The sequence below is a fragment of the Equus caballus genome, chromosome 22 (genome assembly GCF_041296265.1).
Source record: "Equus caballus isolate H_3958 breed thoroughbred chromosome 22, TB-T2T, whole genome shotgun sequence".
NCBI lineage: Eukaryota > Metazoa > Chordata > Mammalia > Perissodactyla > Equidae > Equus > Equus caballus.
In genome coordinates, this window is record NC_091705.1 from 42,341,084 (window position 1) to 42,354,987 (window position 13,904).

General features: G+C 45.5%; 1 protein-coding gene and 1 long non-coding RNA gene across 8 annotated transcripts in view; one reads left to right on the forward strand and one right to left on the reverse strand.

Annotated features, from left to right (window-relative positions):
* Positions 1 to 1,354: 1,354 nt before the first annotated feature.
* Positions 1,355 to 13,904, forward strand: part of LOC138920096 (uncharacterized) — a 57,580-nt gene continuing 45,030 nt past the window's right edge. For both annotated transcript variants that reach the window (XR_011430771.1, XR_011430770.1), the window contains exon 1: positions 1,355 to 1,636. This is a non-coding gene — a long non-coding RNA (uncharacterized lncRNA). The remainder of the gene's footprint in view (positions 1,637 to 13,904) is intronic.
* Positions 4,257 to 13,904, reverse strand: part of BCAS1 (brain enriched myelin associated protein 1) — a 105,728-nt gene continuing 96,080 nt past the window's right edge. For all 6 annotated transcript variants that reach the window (XM_014735294.3, XM_070247201.1, XM_005604792.4 and 3 more), the window contains 2 exons: positions 10,640 to 10,900; positions 4,257 to 5,416 (listed from right to left, as the gene is read on the reverse strand). In XM_014735294.3, coding sequence (XP_014590780.3) covers positions 5,342 to 5,416; positions 10,640 to 10,900 — 336 coding nt within the window. In that variant the 3' untranslated portion in view covers positions 4,257 to 5,341. The remainder of the gene's footprint in view (positions 5,417 to 10,639; positions 10,901 to 13,904) is intronic.

Consider the following 13,904-nt stretch of genomic DNA (forward strand, 5'->3'; position numbering starts at 1 on the left):
CAGTCTGAATTGAAGGGGCATGGCTGTTTGGAGAATGGCTAACCTTAAAAATATTAATAATTGCTTTACTGTTTATTGCATCACTATAATTTCCTTTTCAATATTGATTTCGCCAAAATGATAAGTCAAAACTGATTATGGTAAACACATAATCCCCTTGCCTGGAACTGCTGCCATCATTTGGCACCCGTCTTAGGATGAAATCAACTCATGGAACATGGCAGAGCAGAGTCCCAGCGGTTCAGAGCCAGGCTGTGACATAACACCTGTTATATGAAATGATAAATATCCTTATTGTTATTATTATTATTATTAGCCAATTTGAGTAGGAATTTTCCGTTACTTGGTGCTGAAAGTCTGCTGTGATATGATAGCTCTCCTTTGCTAAGTGCTCGTTATACGCCAGCCTCTGCACCAAGAGTCTGGCGTGCTGCATCTCGCTCCATGCTCATGGCAACTCCACGATGTAGGCGCCATTATTATCCCATTGTTTAGGGAGGAACCCGAGAGGTGAAGCCACTTGTCCTCTAGTTGGGTGTGGGGACTTGAGAGGTGAGGCTGCTCCGTGGAGCCTGATGGGCTGGTGAGCTTGACTGAAATGCTTTGCAATGACGCTGACTTAAATGATTTGCAAGCACACCGTCCTTCCTTAAGCTTCGTCCAAGACAGAGCTGATAAGAATGGAAAAACAAACCAACCCACTTTCTCTTTGACTTGGGGGAGGGGAGGCAGGGAATCACAGAAGGCACTTGACGAGCCCAGTTTGGCCCTCTTGTTCTAGTCCTCTTCATTAAACTTGACTGCCTTCTAGAAGTTAATCAACACATTCCTCAGAGCTTCTTTGGCCCAATCTCCTCGTTAGACAGTCAGGGAAAAGGGCCTGGCTAGAGATTGTAGGACCCTAGGTCCTGGAACGCCCCCATGTGGCCGGATTTAAAAGAAAACATCCTCCAGCGAGAGCAAACAGGAAAGTGGCGACTGCCAGAAATGCAGCTGGGGGCCATTTTGTCAAGAAGCGCTTCTTTGGGAAAAAAAAAATCCACACAGGTGCCTGCTAGTCCCCTCAGGATAAGATGTAACAAAGGGGGCAATTAAGTTCAGTTAGGGGCGTAGAGCTTTAGATTAGATAACGTATTCAGAAAGCATTCCATAAACTGTAAAGTGTGATAATGTAAGGCATTATTATTATTATATTTACTTCTGAGAAATTGCATGGGTTGCTAGTCTGCTATGCAAGTTAAAGGGCCAGGGGATAGAGAGGCTGGATGAGCAGCTTTCAGGGAAAGGGAAACAGAGCCGAAAGGGTTAAACTCCCCAGAAAACCAATTTATGCAAAGGGCTGGATCCTGACGGCATTCAGGCCAGCGCTAAAGATCTGAATTACAAATTTACACAATTTGCTGCTCAGTAAGTAATTTCTTTTCTTCCTAATGGAGCCTGTAATTTCCAGTGGGCCTGTGCCACTTTATTTTCCCTGATAGAGTGAGCGAGAGCTAGACCACAGAGGAGCCTGATTCTACTCACCGTGCGAGTTGCCTTTTTAAAAGGCTTAAAAAGGGACCTTGGGAGGATGGTTAAAACCAACCCTTATCATCTGACATTTCTGCAAAGCGCATTTCCTGCGTTTGCAACTTGGGTGAGTTAATCATTGAAATCATTTTCCTTTCCTTCTCTTTCAGGTAGATAGGCCAGCTGATTTTATTTTTCAAACTGTAAGATCAACACGGGAGTATTTGACATGAGAAATGGCATTTGTCAGGTCCAGTGTGTCGAAATCTGCTCCCTTCCAGGCACTCTGAGAAGGAGCCAGCAGGACACAGATTCTAGTCTCTTAGAATCTAATTTAAATCTGGACTGTTTGCAAACAAACAAGGACAATCCCGTGTGTGTGTGTGTGTGTGTGTTTAAATGCCTGATAATTTGTTTAGAGAGCAGGGGGTACAACAAAAACACAAGAACTTCTCTTCCTTTCTCTTTTTCTTCCCTTTTTGGCATTTCTTTGGGTATATATCCCCTGCCTCAAGATGATGAATTCATGAGGGACCTCACAGGCTCCTAAGAACAACTGTGCTTTTGAAGGAATACTTTGATGAATATCAATCAAAAAGTCACCGTCAGCTGGAACTGGAAAGCAGAGGTTTTTTTTTTTCCCCAATGGCGGCCATTTCAGCGCAATAGCTCAATTCTTGGAAAAGACCACTTCTTCTTGACATTGGAGAAGACATACTTCCCTGTGCACCTAAAAATAAATAAGTAAATAAGTAAATGAGTACGTAAATTTTTAAAAAGTCACCTTTGCCCTCCCCCAGGTCTTGATTTCTCTTTCGGTTTCAGGGCGTTTTAATGTTTTCTCTGTGCAAGTTTTGCTGAGTGGCATTTCTGGGCTCCGGATTTTGAGGAACTTCGGTCCCTCTGTGTCCCAGGAGCTTTCTTGAGTTCACTGGAGAGTTTCTGCTTGGTGTTCACACTAGTTTAGCATGAGGCATGGGAATTAGTATTTACTATAGATGCATCAGAAATGAGCTTTCAACTCAAAAAAAACCCCCAGAAAACTCAAAAATGTAGTTTTAAAACTTGCTTCTTAGGCTACAATTGGATTCAGAATCCCCGAAAGAACTCATTTTTTGAGTCCGCTCTGGCTTAAATTTTCTTGCCTTTAAAAAAACAAACAAGCAATTTCATTAAAAGATCACTCTCTTTTTTGGCCGGGCAGATGGGAAACCAGTTACAGAAACTGTTGGCATTCTTTGCAGTGAGATTCTCAGCAAAGAACCTCTTTTTAAAAATTTTTCATTTTTTTCCTGGGGAGGTGGGGGATGGGAGGGCTGCGTCTGAATTAGTGACTCAGTCCCGCCTGGGGGTGTTTCTCATCAGGGCAAAAAGCCCCGAGCCCAGTGAGGTGAAACTTGGAAGTGATACTGTCGCCCTTTCTCAATGGACTAGTGTGGCCTGAGCTCACCAAAGGTCGCACCAGGCAAGCCCCCTGGTGTTTGGAGACAAAGGAAGAACCAGCTGCCTGGTTTCCTCAGTCGTCCCACCTTCTCTGATGGCGTGCGAGGAGGGAAGGTCACCTCCCACCAAGGGCTTCCCCAAAGGGTTTTTTCCTGATCCATGCCAAGTTAAGCATTCGGACATGAAGTGACATGAGGTTGTTCTCAGCTGGGTGAGTCACAGACACTGAGTAATCTCCAGGTTTGGGCAGGAGGTCTGAAGAAGCTGAGCCAGCTGCGAGGAAAAGACCTCCTGTCTTTTTTTGAAACATAGCATTCAGCCAGTCCAAGCTGGGGGCGAGCAGGCCCCAGCGGCAAAGGGCCCCCCAAATCTTCATTCTTAGAGATGCTGGGTTTTTTTCCAAACACATTTTTCCAACACCTTGTTGCCAAAGCCATGGTTTTATTTACCTAAAGTGCAGACGTCAGGAGAGTATATTCAATGTTTATTTCCAACCAGTGTGTGATGGTTTGCATGTGGGATGGATTTGTAGGAGCCAGTGTGTCTGTGTGGCTCTGTGTTAGTTCCATGTATCTTTTGTATGTGTGTGAATATGAATGCGTATATGCATCTATCTATTCCGGTACGTAACATATAAGTATGAATGTGTCCATGCATTTATCTATTCCTGTATGCAGTGTACATTTATATGTAGGAATGCGTGTCTATGTGGTATAAATACATAGTTGAATATACGTGTGTGTATCTGTAGCGGACACTGCCGATGCATTCATGCTCCAGCTGCTGAGGGATCCCACCTTCTCAGCTCAGTGGGAGCAGCTTGCCTGTCCTGCCACCTCCCAGGGTGGCCTACGACTCACCAACAAGGATCCAAAGCCTGGCCCCTTTGCCTGAAGGCAGATCACCTGTGTGGTGCACTTCATGCTCTGGAGTCTCCCAGGGGATCAGGACGAGACTCTAGTCCAGCTGAAACCTATCCTTGCTCAGCTCCTTCCCTGTCCTGTTCTTCTCTTCCTCCCTTTCCCCTGGGAGCCCTCCCTCAGTGCATCACGTGCGTGCATCCAGATCCCTGTCTTGGCTCTGCTCTAGGGAGCCTGGCCTAAGCAGCGCTTCTCTATATGTGCGTGTGTGTATATGCAAATATACGTGCACACACTTTGCAGGTGTGTGCACCTAGGAAATCTAGGAGGATCTAGGGGAGAAGAGAAGCTGGAGGAAGAGCACTGATTTTATACTGTGGGAGATCAAGTCATCTCAGACAGAGTATGAGAGACCTGCTTTAAAAGTTGAAAATTAAAAGATGCTTTAGATGTAAATGTATTTTTTTATTAAATCAGAAAAACAAAGATACAGTATACATGATACCAGTCAATCATATGCTACTTTGAATTACATTTTAACAGACTCATGGACCTATTTACTTCTCTGTACAAGTATTAAAAAAAACTCAGGTATTTGAATAATCGTCTGTAAATTTTTATTAACTGGGGTTACGGGGAGGGTTTTATCAGAGCACATCCTGAGAACATTAGGAAATTACAGACAGACTTGAGATAAGTGTCAGACAGAACAGATGAAGCAAGCCCCTCAGCCATCTGAGAAACATTAATAATGTAAGATTGCAGAGACCAAATCTTTGTTAGGGATACAGGATGCGGGATTAACATGGAGCCCTCGGCGCCCCCTTGTGTTGCAAAGTAAACCTGCAACTTCATTTGTTTCGTTTTGTTTTGTTTTTTGGAAGTTGTAATCCTCACCCTTGTCACTGAGCCTCAGAAAGCAATTGTTTTCCCAAATCATCTCAAGCCCTCTCCAGTCAATCTTTTCCCTCTCATCAGTAACCTTCAAGGACCCTATTTGAAAGACGACTCTTATTCATTCCCTTTCTCATTCCCCACACATTCCATTCCAGGAAATTGGCAAGCTCCCAACACAGAGCCCGTGTTCTCCCGCCTCGAAATGTGAACTTAAACAAACAGATTTTCGTCTCTCCTCTAAAAGCTTAGAGGATGAGCACGTATTTACTACAAAGCTTAATTCCTTCCAACAGGCATTTTTCTTCTGCAACTTACTTGTCACTGCCATTTTTCATAACTTAACCAGAAAGCCTTCCTCCGCCTTCTCCCTCCCCTGCTTGACAACTGACTCTTCTGACCTTACTAGTTAACTTGCTAAACCATCTTTACAGCTATTTCCCAGGAAAGACTGGACCAGAGACGTAAATAATACACCTCAATATACAACAGCTCAGGCTTCATTTGTAGGCAGAATTTCATTTGATGGCCATCAGAAGAAAAACTATATACATGGAGTGGGTTTGGGGAGGAGATGGGGTAGGGAGAAGACATCCTGGTGGCAGGAGGACTTGGTGGGAACTGGAGTGATTTGTTTACTTGGATTTGCCAACGGGTCCGATGGCTACGGGGTCTGTCTGCACTTGAGCGTCCAACATCCGCTTTGGTCCCTGGAGAAAAATATAAAGAAATTGCATCCTAATGAAGATCTGTTATAGCAGCAGCAACAACTGCCATTTATTTAGCGCTTACTCTGTGCCAGGTGCTGTGCTGAATAAATAAACCTTATTCGTGGGTGGTGGATAAGAGAATGGTCTCCAATCAGATGCCCGAGTTCAATGCCCAGTTATATTACTTCCCAGCTTTGTGAAATCGTGGACAAATTATTTAACTCTTTATGTTGCAGTTTCTTCATCTTTAAAATTTATCTCAGGGGGATGTTTCAAGATCAAGTGAGTTCACACCTGTAATGCCCTCAGAACAGTGCTGGGGTGTCGAAGGCCTTTCACAATTACAGCTCACTTTAGTGACCCTCTCCAATCACTTTCTAACCACATTGCCCTGTCTAATTTTCTTATAAAACATATCACCATCTGAAATGATCTTATGATCTATGGTACTTGTCTAACCAGAATGCAATTTCCGTGGGTTCTCTCCGCTATATCCTTGGTGCCGAACAAGTGCCTGGCACAGAGTAGGTACTCCTTCATGTGGACTGAATGCGGTCGAACAAACCCTGACTCAAGTACTATTATGACTATTATTATTTTTTACCTTTTCTGTCAAGTATAATTTATATACAGTAATATTAACCCTTTTAATGTACGGTTCTATGAGCCACACAAATAGTCACGTAATCACCACTGCAGTCAAGATATTCAACCATCTTGAAAATACTGCTTGTGCATCTTTGTAGCCAACCCCGTCCCCCACCCCCAGACCCTGGCAACCACTGACTGGCTCTCCATCCCGGGAGTTTGACCTTTTCCAGGATGTCACATCAATGGAACCATAGAGTACCTAGCCTTTGAGTCCGGCTTCTTTTATGTAGCATGATTGGTCTGACATTCATCCATGTGGCTGCATGTGTCAGGGTACGATTATTGGTGGCCCTGTTTTACAGTATAGTATATAGTGTAGGGCAGCACAGTAGAATATAGGATAGTATATATGGTACAGTATACAGAGAGTATAGATGGTTTATATAGTACAGTACAATACTATATATATGGTATAGAGTAGTATAATATATAGTATAGTAAATTATAGATAGTATAGTATACATAGATAGTGTAATGTAGTATAAGTGTAATATAGAATAGTGTATATTGTATGGTATATATAGTATATATATAGTGAAGTCTAGTGTAGTAAATATAGCACAGTATATTACAGTATGGCATAATACATACAGCATAGTATACATTAGTATATATAGCACACATATACAGGGTGTATAGTACAGTAAATATAGTACAGTATATAGAGTACAATAGTATAGTATAGGGTAGGGTAGTATAATATACTATTGAAAAGTATTTATAGTATAGTACATATATGCATGGTGTCATGTAATATACTGTAGTACAGTAGAGCATACACAGGATAGGATAGGTTAGTATAGTGTATACAGTGTACTATGTATAGTAAGTAGAGTAGTGTAGTGTAGGATATACATTGTATATAAGGTATATACAGTGTATATACAGCACACATGTAGGGTAATATACTACTGCATATAGAGCATGGTAAGATATAGGGTAGTATAGTATGTAGGATATACTATATAGTGTAGTGTAACGTAGTGTAGTTTATCACTGGAATCAGATTGCTGGGGTCTGAATCCCAGATCTGCCACCTCCTGGCTGTGTGACTTTGGTCAAGGGGCTTAGCCCTCTGCACCTTAACGTTACCATTGGTAAAATGGAGATTCACAGGCTGGGTCTGAAGATTAAATGTTAGTATCTGTAAAGTGCTTAGAACAGTATTTGTCACCTACTAAGTGCTAGAAAAGAGTGATTGTTATCATTCTGAGTGGTGGTGGTTGGATTCATTTATTCAGCCATACCTGGGTTGGGAATTCAACCAGCCATAACATATATCGAGCACTACTGTATGTAAGTCATTGCAGTAGTCTTTGGGAACACAGCAATGACCAGGACACCACGGCACATTGAAAGCTTGGGCTCAGGAGTCAGCCATACCTGGGGCCGAGGACTGCTCTGTGCCTCTGATCAGCTCCCTGCCCTGTGAGCCTGTCTCATCCCGTGATCTCACCTGGTCCTCACAGCATCCTGTGGAGTTGACCCCACTATCCTCACCCTACAAAGGAGTAGCCCCGGTGACCGCGAGTCACTGACATCAAGTTCTTCACTAGCAGGTGGTGGATCCGAGTTCTGTCTCCGATTCGCCTGAATCCCGAGCTCGTCTCCTAAGCCCTAGGCGATCCCCAATGGCCCCTTTGCACCGCGTTGTAAACACTTGGTGCTGTGATGACACCACAAGCTCCTTAAGGCTGGCAGTGTCATTCTCATTTCTGCACCTCTACAACAGGGGTAGGGGCTGACCAAAAATCACTCACAAAATGCTTGTTCCTTCCTGACAAATTAAAACGGGCCAGGCGTTGTTCTGACGTCATGTGATCTCATTTCATCTTCCTGCAAACCCTGTCACGTCAGTACTATTAGCCCCATTGACAGGGTACCTGAAACTCAGAAAGGTGACATCCAAGGTCACATAGCCACTCAGTGGTAAAGCTGGGTTCAAATCCAGGAACAAGCTTCTTAGGTTTCTAGGCCTGGACTCGGGCTGGCCCTGGGGAAGTGAGCCTTTCTGAGCCCCCTTCGCCCAGGGTGCCTTCATGCTGTCCGTCCTGGTTTACACAGCCCCTCCCTCCCATTTATCACCTCCGTCAAAGCCGACCCTCCAAGGTCTCATTCCTCTAGGTCCCATAACGGGGGTTCTCGTGGGCTAAGCACATCAAACTTGGGTTGCCAAGCAGCTGCCTTGAGCTGAATTTGGCTTGTAGATGGGCTTTATTTTTTTTAATTTATAAATTAAATGCTGACACTTAAAAGTTAGATACTTTCACATAAACATCTGTACTTCTGTTCTTTTCTCTTGAAAAATGGGGAGATCCTGCCATACTGCATTCATAATTCTGCAAGGCAACAATGGCTGGTGCTGAGTGGGAAAACCTGAGGCTCTGAGGGCTTAAGTGATTAAGCCAAAGTCCCGTAACTAGGAGTGGTAGTTTCCAGACTCTGGAGAAGCTGCCCGACTTCACAGCACAGGCTCTTAGGCACCGCTCTGTTCTCCTTTCACTGTCCTACGTGCTGCCTGGTTGTATCAGGGTTCGCAGTCTCGGTGCCACAGACACTTTGCTCTGGATATCTCTTCATTGAAGGGGACCGTCCTCTGCACTATAAAGCATTGAGCAATATCCCTGGTCTCTACCCACAACGTTCCAATAGCACCTACTCCCAGTGGTGACAATCAAAATGGTCTCTGGACATTGCCAATGTCCCCTGCGTACAAAATCACCACTGGATTAGATCCGTCCCATTAGATCCAGGGATTTCATGGGTAAGGAGATATGCAGAGAATACCCCATGGGCCTCTGACAAAAAAATCCCAAGAACTACCAAGAAAGAGGGGAACTGGGTGTATAAGCTCAGAACTTTCCAGAACACCACCTTCCCCACGCTATATGCCACTCAGTGCACTGCAACTTGGCAGGTAATGGCTCGACCAGAACTTTGGGCAGAAAAAAATGCACAGTCGCTTTGGAAATGCCTGAGAAAAGTGTGGTTCGAGTTCACACTCCTCACTGAGGAGCTGGAGCTGAGCATGGAGACAACTCCTCCAGCAAAACTACTCAAAATGTGATTAGTCTTTACACACTCTCTTTCTGTGGTCAGTCTCCTTTCTTCATCACCTCTTTACAACTGGAGAAAAGCCTTCACCTGAGGCGCTGGGGAAAGTGGCGGGGGCGGGGCTCTGCATCAGGGCTTCACGTTTCCAAACAGCCTCAAGTCGTGACTTTAACACTATCTCAAATGGAAGTTCTACACTCATACTCAAAGACACGGAGACTGGATAGAAATATGATGACGTTTACCATTAAACATTAAGCTCGGGGGCTGAGATTCTGCATTAGGCTCCCCACTGATGCTGGAAACCAAAATTGGGCCAGGGAACCATCTCACTCACCTACTTCTCTCTCTTAGAGGTCACCAATATCCACAGATATTCACGGACTGGAACAATTATGAATGATCAGCTAAGTGTAGAGCAGTGGGCTTCCCATAACTAGCCCATCTTTACTGCAACACGCAGGGGAGCCCCCGGTCACTGCCCCCCGCTGGTGTCAGCATTCCTTGCTTGCCTTGGCCTCCTGGCTCAACCCACATTCCCATGGGTCCCAGACATGACTCCACTCGTTCTTCCTCCTGGTTTATGCTTGATCGCCTTGCTTATCATGTGAGTAATGACCCTTCAGACTCTCCTTGTTTGCCAGGATTTATAGCATCCCAAATGTAATGAAACATCTACTAGTGTCCTATTTCACTCCATCCATCCATTCATTCAACAAAGACTTATTGGGTGTCTACCACGTTCTAGCCACCATGTTGGCGGGACAGCACGTCTGCCCATGGCAGGAGTGCTCACGGCCCTCGCACAGCTAACAGTCTAGGGGAGGAGGCAGAGAACCACAGAGCCACAGAGAAAGACTGCAAGAGGTTAATGAATTATTTAATGTTTGGCCTCCACTCACCCCCGCCTGGGGTTCCCTGGAAGGAAAGGGCTAAGTTGTAGTCGCCTCTGTCTATCCAGCCCCCAGGGGCAGGCTTAGAGCAATTTCCCGGGTTGAAACTCTTCCACGCTCCCTTTGGCCACAGATGAGCAGCGATGCACCTGTTCCTGCCCGCCCTTCCTCCATCCTTGAATTCTTTCTTCCAGCCAGACTACACTTCAGCTGGGTGCTGTCTCTCCCGCACACCTCTGCACCTGGGGTCCCACTGCCGGGAACCACTCTGCCTGCAGACCTCCACAGGCTGACTCCAGATCCCACATTTCCTCTGACAAGCCGTCTGACACTCCTCTCAAACCCAAGGCCAGGCCACGTCCTCACTCTCAGGCTCCCTTCACATGCCCCGCTTCCGCCTCCTGGCTCTTCCCACACTCCACACCCGCCCCCATCAAGCCTGCACTTGCCTGTGGGCTCCAGGAGAGCACAGCCTCCGCTCTCTGTGCCCAGCACAACACCTGGCACACACCAGGTGCTCAACAAATATCTCTTCGACGAATGTCCAGCCAATCGGCGCCCATTGGAGGTGAGAACCACACCCCCGGCCTAAGAGCCCGGAGAGAAGAGGGGCAAATCCACCTACCAGGCCCTTAAAGAAGCCCCCCAGGGACTGCCGCCGCTTCTCAGGTCTCTTTTGGGACTTGTCGCCGTTCTGCAGGTTCCCCTCGCCGGCGGCCGGCTCCACACATGGACCCGGCTCTTTGGCTTCCTGCTTGTTGCTCTTCTGCTTGTTCATTTCGGCGGCCGCCTTCTTGTCCTTGGAGGCGCCTTCTTTGCCCTTCTGGCCTGCTCCTGCCGGTTCCGGCTCTGGTGGCAGGATGGCCTTCTCCGCGGAGTCTGACGTCTACAGCAAGTTAAAACAAAATGCATTTTTAGTGGTTGCAACTCTCAATAGGAAGTGAAAAAGTGTTACAGAGTTGTTCAAATGTTGGATGGTATCTACATTTTCATGAGTCCTGGGTGAAATGAAAAAGAAAGAAAGAAAGAAAGAAAGAAAAACGTGCAAATACTTATTATGGTGTAAGGTTGCAGCAGGGGACATTTATTTATTTATCTAATAATTCGTTAATTAATTTCATGCTTTCCCAGCAAGCATTCTTTCCTCCTTCGTCTGGTACTAGAACCTGGGTTCTCCTTGGGGAACCGCCTCTCTCTCGTCTATGTTTTGTGGTTTGGGCAAACTAATTCCACCCCTGGACAAGGGCATGTGACTCAGACCTGGCCAATCAGAGCATTGCATGTGATTCAGCTGCTGTGATTGGTTGGAGATGCCCAAACGCAGATAAAAGCTGAGCTAATCTCAGAGCTTTGCTAGAACAACTGAGACAGAATCCAGATCCTTTTCTGTTGTATTTGAAGATAAAAGCCTGGAGCTTCCAGAGCCATCACCATTTCCAGGAAAAAATCAAACTGAAAAGGAAGGCAACACAGAGGAAAGCAGAGCTGAGAGATGAGGAGAGAGAGGGAGAAAGAGCCCACATGCTGATGGCATTATGAGTGCCCCTAGATCTAGCTGTTCCTGAAGCTCGTTTGTCCTTATGCAAGCTTTGAGAAGGTTTCTCCCACTTGCAACCACATGTGACTCTTTTCTTGGGGATGCCTATTCTCCATGATTATGTCTATCTTAATTTCTGGTGTGAAACTGTCCTTTCACTTCATAAAATAGTGGCAAAAGAAGATGATTGTTTTATTTTTAATTGTGAACATACATCTTTCATGATAAAATGAAATGTTTGTAATCCTACTTGATTCCTACAATTTGGAAGGATGAAGCTGTAAAATCCAAAATTCCAGAAAATGGTAGGCAAATTACAGATAACAAAAAATCTGTTAGGAAGTTAAAGCTTCTCTTCCCATAATTTACTCAAACTGAAATGCCTATGGGAGGTGGATAGATAAAATAAAATGAAAGAGGCTAGAGCTAAGAATAATCCCAGGGTGACCTTATTTCTCCAGTTGTAAAAGCAACACAGGGCCAAAGAAATATTTCCCTTGTGTAAGAAAAACACCAGTTCAAGCAATGCTGGCTTTGATGTTGGGGAGACAATTTGGAGTAGGGGGGACTGTAGTGAATTGAATGTCACCTCACCTGTCTAAAGGGGCAACAGCTGCTCAGACCCAGTTGCGAGACCCTGTGCAGGATTATAGCCCCAGTGCTGTCGGATCTTTTATTTTTTTCAATAGAAACTTGAAATTGAATTTTTTAAATGCAAAATATGTCCATTTTGGAATGTCGACTTCAAAAGTTTTAAAGCTCTGTTCACAGCAAACAACTACAACACACGGACCCCTGTGGGTGGCCTTTGACCCACTGAATGTATGTTTACAATCTCTGATTCATAAAGTTATGTGTTGTCCCTGAGCCCAGAAATTCTGTGACTAAGTGGCAGTTTTGATCAAGGAAGCGGCAATCAGAACTGTCATTTTACAGCAGTGGATCAAGCACAGCCCTGAGAAATAAGCGAGCAGACGTAGAGGATTCCCCAGGCCGAAGGCCTCCCCAAGTTGCAGCCCTCAGAGGGCAGAAGCCCTTGGAGAAAGAAACATCAGCCATCCAGTGCTGTCCTGCAACCGCACGTCCTGAATGTTTCAGATCCCAGCTACCCAAGTTGTAGAAAATGCTAAGCCACAGATATCCAAGGACAGCAGACAGCCCAGAGCAGAAACTTCCCTTAGAATGAGACAGAAACTGCCACCACGATGCTCTTCAGGAAGGCCAGAACCCAGGGACCCTGGTTCCAACACCTCGTTAACTGGTTTCGTTGTGTAGAAGATTTTAAGATGCAGTGAGTGGCGAAGAGCTCAGTGTCTGGAGTCAGAGGAACGTGGTGTGGTTCCAGTTTCATCACATCCTCGTTGTGTGACCGGAATAAATTGTTTGATCTCTCAACTTCGTCTCTGTATGGGAGTAACAAAAAAACCCCACACCTCATGGTGTTTGAGGATTAAATTAGCTCGTAATGGAAAGCCTGTTTGACATGGTGCCTGGCCCATGTGAAATGCCAAATGTCAAGGGACCAATCGTCTTGGTTTGTCTGCGACTGAGGGGGTTCCAGGACATGGAACTCACAGTTTCCAACCAGGAAAGTCCAGGGCAAACTGGGACAAGTGGTTCATGCTGGCTTAACGTGGCTGGTGCTGAGTCTTTCTGAGAGCTGGGAACAGACGAGGCACTCAGGAAATTCTTGTTGAATGGAGTCCCCTGTGCCTCTCCAGCCACATCTCCTATGCCTTTCCCTTCTGCTCGTTCTGCTCCAGCCGCACGACCTCCTTTCACTCCAGAAACAAGCTTGTTCTCAAAGCAGAGCTTCACATTTGCTGGGACTCTGCTCGGTACATCTCCAGGGCTTCAAATGACTGCTGCTTCCTTCCTATCAGTCTCAGCTCGGATGGCACCTCCTTGGAGACGCTGTCCCAGGTTGGATGGGCGACAAAGCCTGACCCCTCTCCTGTGGAACACTGCTGCATTTTCTTTATATTTGCGGTCATCTTGGGGATTTCTCTGCTCACTTGAAATGTTCTGTCTGTCTCCTTCTGATGGAAGGGGAGCTCCAAAGAAAAAACTCTTCTCTCTTTCTTCCACTGCTTTATCCTCAGCACCTAGTCTGACACACACTAGGTCTCCATCAAAATGGATTGAGTGAATGACCAGCAACTCACCTTCCAAATGTTTCCAAGATATTTCCCTTGGCAAATCTTTGTGGAGTGGGAATTGGGAGGGACACATAGGCCAATAGGTCTCATTGGACGTTGATCTTTTCAAGAGGGGAGATTTCAGTGGATCATGCTCATTTACCACATGGTTATTCCATCTCCATTAGGCTTCAATTTTCTTTTAAATGTCTTAG